This window comes from Lactuca sativa, chromosome 7, assembly GCF_002870075.4.
Source record: "Lactuca sativa cultivar Salinas chromosome 7, Lsat_Salinas_v11, whole genome shotgun sequence".
Lineage (NCBI taxonomy): Eukaryota > Viridiplantae > Streptophyta > Magnoliopsida > Asterales > Asteraceae > Lactuca > Lactuca sativa.
The window spans coordinates 132232104-132242611 of NC_056629.2; the positions used below are offsets into that span (position 1 = coordinate 132232104).

The 10508-nt window shown below is 36.4% G+C and overlaps 2 protein-coding genes and 1 pseudogene across 2 annotated transcripts; 1 reads left to right on the plus strand and 2 right to left on the minus strand.

Annotated features, from left to right (window-relative positions):
- Positions 1–1105: 1105 nt before the first annotated feature.
- On the minus strand, positions 1106–3573 carry LOC111890874 (pentatricopeptide repeat-containing protein At4g14170-like; annotated as a pseudogene).
- Positions 3574–3722: 149 nt separating this feature from the next.
- On the minus strand, positions 3723–5132 carry LOC111890872 (RNA pseudouridine synthase 1). The gene is made up of 2 exons (XM_023886949.3): positions 4742–5132; positions 3723–4564 (listed from the first exon to the last, which is right to left on the minus strand). The coding sequence occupies exons 1-2, from the start codon at positions 5130–5132 to the stop codon at positions 3918–3920; spliced, it is 1038 nt and encodes a 345-aa protein (XP_023742717.2). The 3' UTR covers positions 3723–3917.
- Positions 5133–5319: 187 nt separating this feature from the next.
- Positions 5320–8400, plus strand: LOC111890871 (peptide chain release factor PrfB2, chloroplastic). The gene is made up of 7 exons (XM_023886948.2): positions 5320–5742; positions 5884–6096; positions 6218–6319; positions 6534–6671; positions 6939–7243; positions 7314–7467; positions 8006–8400. Exons 1-7 carry the CDS (start codon positions 5320–5322, stop codon positions 8132–8134), a joined length of 1464 nt encoding a protein of 487 aa, XP_023742716.1. The 3' UTR covers positions 8135–8400.
- Positions 8401–10508: the final 2108 nt, after the last annotated feature.

Consider the following 10508-nt stretch of genomic DNA (forward strand, 5'->3'; position numbering starts at 1 on the left):
GATTATATGACCATTTAAGATAAGAAAAAATAAAATATGGCTAGTTTATTAAACCGGTTTCCCAAACAAGACCCAACAATGATATTCTTAAATCGGTTTAAATAAACTATCTGTTCGGCTTAAACCCGGACCAATATTTAAATTGGATAAGGTTACATCAAAAACGTTCCAAGCCTTTATTTATGAGAAAATGACAAAAATAGTCATTTACATTAATTACATTACAAAAATAGCAAAAAAAACCGAAGTTGCAAAAATAACCATGAATTTCGCAGATGGAATAGTTCCATCTGCGAAATGGGCTTTCCATCTGCGAATGTACAAGCAGCTAAAGCACGACTGTGCTTTAGCTGCTTGTACATTCGCAGGTGGTTTATTTTTTTTTTTCTCTCTATATATTGAAATTGTAGGGTAAAATCGCATATGGAATAGCCCCATCTGCGATTTACTCTGACTCCATCTGCGAAATTGCGGTTATTTTTTAATTTTTTTTAGTTTGACTATAAAATCAATTGGTTTGATTACGAAATAATGTTGCCGAACAAGAAGTTAAAGTTATGAATAGGCGTGTGGTAGATAAAACTAAAAAGAAAAAAAATTCAAGTAAAAAAATGAAAAAAAACATGTTTACGGGCATTATGTTGATGTTGGTGATGTACGTTTAGATATAACCGAGCTATAAACCAATTGATTTCATAGTCAAACTTAAAAAAAATAATTAAAAAATTAAAAAATAACCGCAATTTCGCAGATGGAATCAGAGTAAATCGCAGATGGGCCTATTCCATCTGCGATTTTACCCTACAATTTCAATATATATAGAGAAAAAAATAAAAAAAATAAAAATAAACCACCTGCGAATGTACAAGCAGCTAAAGCACAGTTGTGCTTTAGCTGCTTGTACATTCGCAGATGGAAAGCCCATTTCGCAGATGAGACTATTCTATCTGCGAAATTCATGGTTATTTTTGCAACTTCGGTTTTTTTTTTTTGGCTATTTTTGTAATGTAATTAATGTAAATGACTATTTTTGTCATTTTCTTTTTATTTATTTATTTATTTATTTTTGTGTGTGAGTCTAACTCTAGGTTTATGTAATTTAGTTCTAAGAGTTCTCTTTTTTCTAATTTATTACCAACGTTTTTCTTTTTCATTTTGTGTAATAATTCACTTATCAATTTATGTGTGCATAAATTGGTAAATGTTTTAGTAATAATTTGAAGGTACGCATAATACTATGGATCAATTCTTGACTAAAACCTAAAACCTAAATCAAAACAGAGATACTAATTTCTACCAAAAACTTATCATAGTTTGTTTTTTATTTTTATTTTTATTATTTATTTATTTTTTCAGTTTTAGGTTCCACAATATCGGTTTTTGGTTTTCCGGTTTCCATTTTTTTCATTCCTTGATACTACAAACATTCTATTTTAAAAAAATTTATCGAATTATACTAATGTCATCCAAATATAAAGTAAATTTTAGGGAAAACCCAAGGAAAACACTATGCATTATAGGTCAATGCTTAAAAAAACCCTTCTATTATTTTTTTGTATTATTTAACCATTATTTTGTCTGACCTTCATTATTTTAATGTTTTGTTACCGGTTGCTCTTAATCAACCGGTCATTCAGTAAATTCGTGCATACTGATACACCCATTTTACCCTCCTTTACAAGACTATCATAGAAACAGGAAAAATTCCTGTAATGCCCCTGATCTAGAAATGATTACAGGTCACGGGTAAGGAAAAAAACAAAAACACGAAAGCAATACTCTTTTCTAAACATGATAAAATGTAAAGGAAATATCTCACAGGAAAGGAAAAACTAAACCCGACAAAACTCCAATGAATGTTATGACATCAGGTTTTAGACCATGACTCACGATACAAAGGAAAAGAGATTCTGAAAGATGGGTAAGACCATGCATTCTATACCCACATATGATTGTTGTCCAAGCGATGAGATCCTTTTTGTGGCATTTCTTCAAACACATGATGGGCTTTTTCTATGCTACCACATCTAACATACATGTTAATCAGAGCTGAACCTAAGTGTAAGTTGATCCCCATTTGGGTCCTTATTACCTGTTCATGCACCCGTCGTCCCTGTTGTAAAGCACCCAAAGAGGCACATGATTGAAGTACCTGAACCATGGTCAAGGAATCAAGTCGGATACCCAACCTTTTCGTTTCATTAAAGTGTGATAAACATCATCGAACTTCTCATCCAATACAAACCCTGCCATCAAGGAGTTACAGCTTGCAATTTTCTTCACTGGCATATTATCGAACAGTTGGGGTACCGGGTACGGAACTTAAATCGCCGCACTTCCCGTAGACATCAATAAGAGATGTGATAACAAACTCGTTACACTCGCAACCGAACAACAAAACATCACTATGAACCCTCCCATAATCTTTAACCGACTTCGACCCAACGCAAGCCGGCAACCCAAATGTAAACGTGAAGGCGTTGGGTTTGTATCCACTTCGAACCATCTCGTAATAAAGATCGATTGACTCTCTGTACCAACCTTTACTTGCATAACATTTGATCGTCTCATTCCACATAAACAAAGGTTGGTTCTTGATGATAGTGACAACAAATCTTTCTCCAATATTCAAGGAACCAAATTTGAGGTAAGTGTGAGCTAGACGTGTCAACAGGAATACGTTCTGGGATAAGCGAGTCTTGAGAATCTCAGCGTGAAGTTGATCAACAGAGACACGGGTTTGGAGGGTAGAGATGTAGAAATTAAGCCCTACTGGTGATAACGTGGAGACCCATGTTTTTACAGAACCATGGAGGTGAAAAGCGGGGTCAATATACTGTAGTTGTATTAGACGCACACTCATGAGAACGGTAACCTAGAGTTACCGGATAAAGTAGATATGTTACATGGTTTTGGGAAATAATAATGGTTAAACAATACAAAAAAATAATGCAAGGTTTTTTTTAAGCATGGAACAATAATACAATGGGTTTTTCTATGGTTTTCCCTAAATTTTAATAGCTATAATGGGATAGATTGTTCAAAATATAAGAGTTGAAAGTATAACACTATAATCAGATAGATTTTTCAATGTACAATGCCTTAATAAGTAATAATTTGAAAGTACAATGCTTTACTAGAAAGAAATATAACAGAATGCTAAAATACAAAAATAAATGATATTATGTTGCTAGTTCTTGTGCATTTAGCTCTATAGGATACACATCTTTAGGTTATGTGAACATATGGGAAATTGGGAAACCAAGATTTTGACGCAAATAATACAATTACTTATCTCGAATGAGTAGTTTCATTGTTCCATTGATATAGTTACTTAGGCCCCATTTCTTCTTTTTTCCCCAATCTGTGTTGTATGGATAACTGACGTTTAATTTTTTTGAGAAAATAATGTCACACTTGGGAAAATGGAAGTAAAAAATAAATATGGGAAAACTTGAAAAAAGTTAGAACTTAATGGGGAAAGCCTTATTTCTCGGACATTCTATATTAAGTCGTTCTTTCTGTATTAAGTAAAGAGGAAACATCTATATATATATGACCTAATCTAGTAATTTAGATATGAGTGTTTCTTTTTAACTTAATGTAGAAAGACCGACTTAATAGAGAAAGTTAGGACAACGGGGTTTTCCCCAATAAGTCTTAGATGTTTACAACTTTGCGCTCGTTTACTTTTTCTTTCAATTTCTCCAAGTATGTCACGATTATAAAATATTTTTGAAACAACATTTCCCCATACAACATTTCCTCGTTCATTTGGAAACAATTCTAGCCAAATTACATGAGCTATCAAACATGTAGTTCGCAAGTAAATGTCTAAAAAATGAGGGAAAATTTATATTAAGTCGTCTTTTCTTGTTACCTAAAAAAGAAACACTCATATATAACTTATATATAACTTACAAAATCACTTTATTAGCCCACAAAGGCAAAGGAGCCCGAACAACAATAGGAGAGCCTGTTACTGGATGCTCAAAAGACAAGCTTTCAGCATGAAGTTGATGTCCATCATAAACACTCCCATTCCACTCATAAACACCTTCATATTTCACATCACCTCTTATGGAAATCCCAAGATATTGACAATGCAACCGAATTTGATGTGTTCTTCCACTTCGAGGATAAGCTCTCACCAAAACCTCAAACTTATTTCCATCAAATTCAATCAAAGATTTCTCTTCGACCACCAAATCTAATTCACTCAAATCCTTACAGGCTTCTTTTCCGTTTACTGATAACACTTCAAATAAAGTTTCCATGTCTTTAATGGAAGATCCACCGGGCAGCAGCCTACCCACGTCCCGGGCAGCATAGACACGCCAAGCTCCAAACTTTGATCGACCATGGCCTGACTTAATGGTGATCTTTTTCCAATTTGGAGCCTGCCCGACACAGAAAGCAATGTAGGTTTTTCTGACCTTGTGATCCGTGAAAGCTTTCACCAGTTTTGCAGCTACTTTATGTGATTTGGTGATTAATATGACGCCACTTGTATCACGATCAAGTCTGTTTGCAAGATGGAGCTCATGCTTCTTTGATTGAGTACCTATGAATGCACACATATCATAATTTCCATCATTAATGTTCTTTCAAGAACTTAGGGTTATTGGGTTTGATCCCAGATCACTAAAATGGTCAATTTGTAAGAATTCGTATCAAATTTGAAAGCTTAAAAGTAAAATGAAGGAACGATAACATGAAACAACTATGAAAAGAAGCTCACCGAGTTCTTCTGGCTCATTAGAAGAATCGTTGAGTAGACTCGGGACAGAAGCTAAAATAGTCTCGCAGTAAACCCCTTGGGGTTTATTCAAGGCAATGAGCCACTCGTCTTCGAAGAGGACATCACTTCTAGAGAGAGAAAAGAGGCTTGATTTAGAAGAAGCTGACATGGCTCTCCTCAGCTCGAGGTCCTTAGATATGGCTGGCAATGGCGGGGAGAGTGGCACTGGGTAATTCTCTAAATATTTGGGGTCTTTATCCAAATGGGTTTTCTGGGAATCGCACCGGTGTTGGTTCGCCATGAATAGAGATCGGAAGACGGCGGTGGAATTTAGGGAGATGGAAGGAGGACGGAGGTTGATTGAGGGCAGAGGAAAGCGAAAGAGCATCATGGTTATTGGCTTAAAGCATTAAACATGACTAAAGGGGTAAATTGATATTCTTTTAACTGAATGGGAGCTATTTGAAACTAAGGGCCTACATAAAGTATAAACCCTGTTCTTTCATGATTTTGGGGTTTTTGCGAACTTGAAGAAAGCTTCAAATCTGAGGCCAGATCGTTCACAAAAACCACGAATTATGTCATCAAACATACTAAGAAAGGCGTATAATAAAAGACCATCTTCCATTATATCTCGCTACCAGTCAATTTCCAAGCTTTTCCTCTCTTCTTCTAATCCCCAAATTCAATCCACCGATTTCTACTCTTCCATCGATAAACCACAACATCATGCCTCCAAGTTTGAATTTCTATCGAAGAATGCATCTGGGGTTTCTTTAGCTTCGAATAAAAGATTGAATTTCTCATGTGGGTGTAGCTTGAACAATACACGGCTGTTGTTCAGTACACAAGCAGCTGTACAGCCGTCCACCGCCGATGGACTTACTGTAGACGCCATTGTCGCTAACCAGTGGACGATTCTTGATGAGAGTGAGAGTGACTGGAAGAGTCATGCATCTGCAATTGCTCAATCCATTCGCCTTATCAAGAAACGGTTGCAGGTATACGTCTCTCTATCAAACTGAATGATAAATGATTAATATAATTACTCTAAATCGAGTAATTTGATTTTGGTTTAGACTGATATTGTACACTGACGATCAAATTCCCATTTTGTAATAGTTTATTTTCTGGTGTGACAGTGGGAGAAGTTAAAAGTAAGATTAGAGATGCTATCGTTTCAGTTGGAAAAACCTGATCTATGGGATGATCCTGTTCATGCTGGGAAAATAAGCCGTGAACATGGGTCACTCATGGGTAAAATGAAGTTAGTTAATGGACTTGAGCAAGAATTAATCGAGCATATTGACATGATCAAGCTGGCTCGTGAAGAAGAAGATCATGATTTGGAATCTGTGGGCCCTCACACCCTGTTTCTTTCTCTTCTCATTAAGTGCTGTTTGGAAAAAGAACTTAGGAACTGAAAAGCCTCCGTGTCATGAGTATTGCTATTAACTCATGTTTGGTGTGTCACAGGAATCGGTAAAAGCATTATTGAAGATGAGACAAAGTGTGAAAGAAAAAGAGCTTGAAGCTTTGCTAGCTGGGGAACATGATTCTTGTTCTTGTTACATAGAGGTAAGTTTTGTATATCATGTTCAAATTCAAAAAACTTTGGTTGCATACAAAAAAAAAACATCTATGGGTATTTTAGATATTAATCTGATAGATCTTGTTTTTATCCATTGGTTGTTGTCCTGATAAAAAAAAGTTGTTTCTTTATTAAGTCGTTCTGTCTGTATTAAGTCAATAAGAAACACTGATATGATATATAGCTGACTGGATATGTTAGGTTCAAGCGGGGGCAGGTGGGACCGAGAGCATGGATTGGGCGGGTATGGTGATGCAAATGTATAAAATGTGGGCTGAACGCCGTGGATATGGTGTTACAGTTGTGGATGAAATGCGTGGTGAGATAGCAGGAATTAAGGTTTAACATCTCTCATTTCATATTTATGTTCTTTTTTCAAACTAATCGTAAGAAAAAAAAATCTAAAACTCGAAAAAAAAAGAAGACACGATGAGTATCTTTTTGATCCATTGTTCTTTTTTTGCATTTTTGCAAGAACGATGGCTGTTTATAACTTTTCTTTTCTTCTGATTCCATTATTTATTTTGTAATTTTGGTTTTTAATAATAACAAGATAAGTTATAATCTTATTTAGTTGACAACGTTTCTTGAATTTTTTTTTATCAGCGGGCGACAATCAAAGTAGATGGTGAATACGCATACGGATACGCAAAAGCCGAAGTCGGGGCCCACCGTTTAGTTCGTATCTCACCATTCGATGCCGCCAAGCGCCGCCACACTTCCTTTGCCGCCGTGGCGGTGACACCCATTTTAGGTGACGGATCTCACCATGTTCAGATCAACGAATCAGATCTCAGAATAGAAAGATACCGATCTGGTGGGGCCGGAGGCCAACATGCCAATGTCACAGACAGTGCTGTAAGGATAACTCACATACCTACCGGAATCACCGCCGCCTGCCAAAACGAAAGGTAGAAAATTACGAAATCGCCCTTTTGCTTCCTACCCTTTGACCTTTGACCATTGGCCAACTTTTTTTAGGTCACAACACCAGAACAAGGCCTCGGCAATGGCGGTGCTACAATCGCGATTGGATCAACGAGAGATGGCTCGCCAGGCGCAAATGAATTCACAATATACGCAGTCTTTAACGGATAATAGTTGGGGAAATCAAATACGATCTTATGTACTACATGTATGTGAAGTTTATTTTTTACTATGAGAATCATGAGGGCATTTACGTCATTTTTCACGAAGGAGAGAACGAGAGGGAGTCCCTGCTCCATGCCCCCACCTTTTTGGGTAGGACAAAATATTGAAAATTCTGTCCCTTTGACATGAGTCTTGGTCCTAGTTCAGTTCAGTCCACATGTCAAACGTAGTACAACCTGTCATGTCATGTCCATGAGACCTTAAAAAGTTGACATTTAAATTTTGGGTGTCAAGTATTATTTATTTATCTTGTTTTACACTTCTTGCACGTGATCACAATTTACGGACTCTACTAGTTAACCTTTTAGGGCTATTTTTCGATGATGAGGGTGGGGAGGGCATTTACGTCATTTGCACAGACGAGAGATCGATAGCGAGTCTTTGTCCTATCTTTTTTGGTGGGACAAAAAATTGCGGTTTCCGTTTGCCATTAAAGAGTTGACATTTGATAGTTGAATTGAATGTTGGATATTACTTGTTTATATTATCTCACACTTGTTTCATGTGATCACAATTTGCAGCCTTATCGAATGGTGAAGGATCTTCGGACGAATTTTGAGGTTTCAGACACTGATTCAGTACTTGAAGGTGAAATTGATGACTTCATCTTGAGCTTTCTAACAGACTCCATGGATAAAGAAAATGAGTGAGGTATAAGGAAAACATGTTCAAGCTTCACATATTATCATAAATGGTGGCCAGCCTAGTGACCATTTGAAGAAATGGGGAAGCTTCCATTGCTACTTATGGTAGGAGATATGGTTGCTTCTCATGGCCAAAGTTGGTAATTGATTTGACTCAAGTCAAATGATTTTGCTAGTGCATTGTAATGACATCTATTCGATATGAAAATCGCTTAGACACTCATTTTGTATCAAAGTAATTGGAGATTATAATACGCATAGAAATTTCTATCCTTTTTAATTTCTCTACATTATGTATAAAAAAAAAAAGAAGATTATTAGGTTGGGGGTGTCATCTTTCTACGCCATCTCTCAACCATGGAAATACCATATTTTCACCCATCACATGATTTGTTTTTCTTTAAATTAAAGCCGTTACAATAAATGAAAACTATTAGATTGTAGTACCACTAAGTTCCGGTCAAATGTTCATTGGACCGATGATAGAATTGAAAATCCTTCTCTTTTTGTTTTCTTTGCAAGTGCTCCTCCATGATGGTACTTCTCCAACTTGATCTCTTCTAGCTTTGCTCGATGCCGTCTTTTGTCCTCGAATCTTCTTTGTTAATATGATTGATTTAAGTAAATCATAACCTATCTTTTGTACTTGTTCTTCCATATCATGTTGTCCAAAAGATGGTGATGTCGGTGTCTTCTGTCTTCGTTGCGGTCTTTCCGGATCTTCAACGTTAAACCCGTATCCTCTATGTTAAATTCGCCAAGAAATCATACATCCGATGAAATTGTATAATTGTTTGACTTGGATGTCTTTGATCTTTCTAGTGGTTGGATATGAGCATCATCCATTAGAGGTACGATACTCCATTTCGGGTCATCATTAACCATTGCTAATGCCGCTTTGCGAGGAAACACTTTGTTTTTACAAACGTTTCTCTACTCGATGTGTGCCGATGAGAGTATATCGGTTTCTGATTGAACACTCTTCCAAAAAAATATTTGGTCTAGGAAGAAGGTATGTGTGTGTATGGCGGTGGTGGTGGGGATTATGTTAGGTTCGGGTTTTTTGTTTCCGAAAAAAATAATAATGACATTTGAGATAAACAAAAAGCGATATATGAGTGTTGTATCCATATTTGCAGGAATACTGAGTTAAATTGCATTTGATATGGACATTAAAGCTATTGTTGCCAAAACATTGGGCTAAATTTTCTTTTGAAGAGATCAAATTTAGGTGGATCTTATGAACTCTGTATCATTTTCCTTGTCGCAGCTTGAACTCATATTTTTTTTTGTAACATTGTTGTGTCTTTCATCTTGTGGTGATGGAAACATTTTTTAGGGAAAAGAATGGCGCGAAAATGAAGAGTATAGAAGATTGTGGAAAATATTGGTGTGAAAATGAAGAAGATATAAAAGGTATTTATAGATGTCTTAGAAAACATCCAAAAACTAGCTGTTGGAGACGGAGAGAGGCAACCGTTACATTTCTTCGGCGTAGACATATCGACGAGGTATGCATTTAGCTAGTACTACATGGGTGGGGCGGTGTACCCATGTCACACCCCAAAACCGGCAACGGCGGAATACGTTCTGGGGTGGAGGACGTCATGTACAGTATCATAACAATTGCATAATAGTAAAAACAAGCGACAACAACCATTTCATATATATAGTAAATTTAATTACAAACGTGTTCTGTATAGTTTCATAGACACCAAAAGTTTAACAAATAAAAGATGGGTCTTGTATGAGCTCCATCTTCTCCAAAAGCTGCACCTGTACCTGTCTATCTTTGACCTGAGGATACAAGTTATTTTGAAAACGAGTATCAACACAAAGTTGGTGAGTTATTAAGAATTGAGTGTCGTTGTTGTAAAAGAGTGTTTACAAACTTATAGTATAAAAACTGAAATTTACGTTTATAAGTAGTAGAAATCCCTAGAAAATCCTATATTTTCCAGAAAAGTACAATGTATGTTAAATCCTTTGAGTTGTGTGTAAGTATTATCATTGAAAACCTTCAGTTGTAAAAGTACAGTAATAAATCTCATGTGAGTAACATAGGTGAAGAAAAGTTATGCCTATTAAAAGTAGTAATGGTGCAAACTTCCATTAGTAATAGTTATTTACTTACTTCGGGATGTTAGCTTAGACTTAAGTCTTAGTGTATTATGTTGGATAAAGGTGTAACCCCTCAGGTGACCAGACTGAAGTGATAATAGAGAACCCGATGACCTTCCCGATCATGCGTAGTGTAGTGATGTAGTGCCATCCCTGAGCCTAGTCGGCTCGGACTGTAGCTAGCAGTCGGGACGTAATAGTGTCTGTCCCGTATAGATCTATACGTGTAGTGTTGCCTTCTTTCCGGAAAGCCCTGGTC

What these genes read in the sequence shown, in the direction of transcription:
- LOC111890872 (XM_023886949.3), bottom strand. Translation starts at nt 5,132, where the DNA reads ATGATGCTCTTTCGCTTTCCTCTGCCCTCAATCAACCTCCGTCCTCCT. An exon ending in TAATGAGCCAGAAGAACTCG is followed by an intron (nt 4,565 to 4,741) that starts GTGAGCTTCTTT and finishes GTGCATTCATAG; the next exon opens with GTACTCAATCAAAGAAGCAT.
- LOC111890871 (XM_023886948.2), top strand. Translation starts at nt 5,320, where the DNA reads ATGTCATCAAACATACTAAGAAAGGCGTATAATAAAAGACCATCTTCC. An exon ending in CTTGTTCTTGTTACATAGAG is followed by an intron (nt 6,320 to 6,533) that starts GTAAGTTTTGTA and finishes TGGATATGTTAG; the next exon opens with GTTCAAGCGGGGGCAGGTGG. An exon ending in GTGAGATAGCAGGAATTAAG is followed by an intron (nt 6,672 to 6,938) that starts GTTTAACATCTC and finishes TTTTTTTATCAG; the next exon opens with CGGGCGACAATCAAAGTAGA.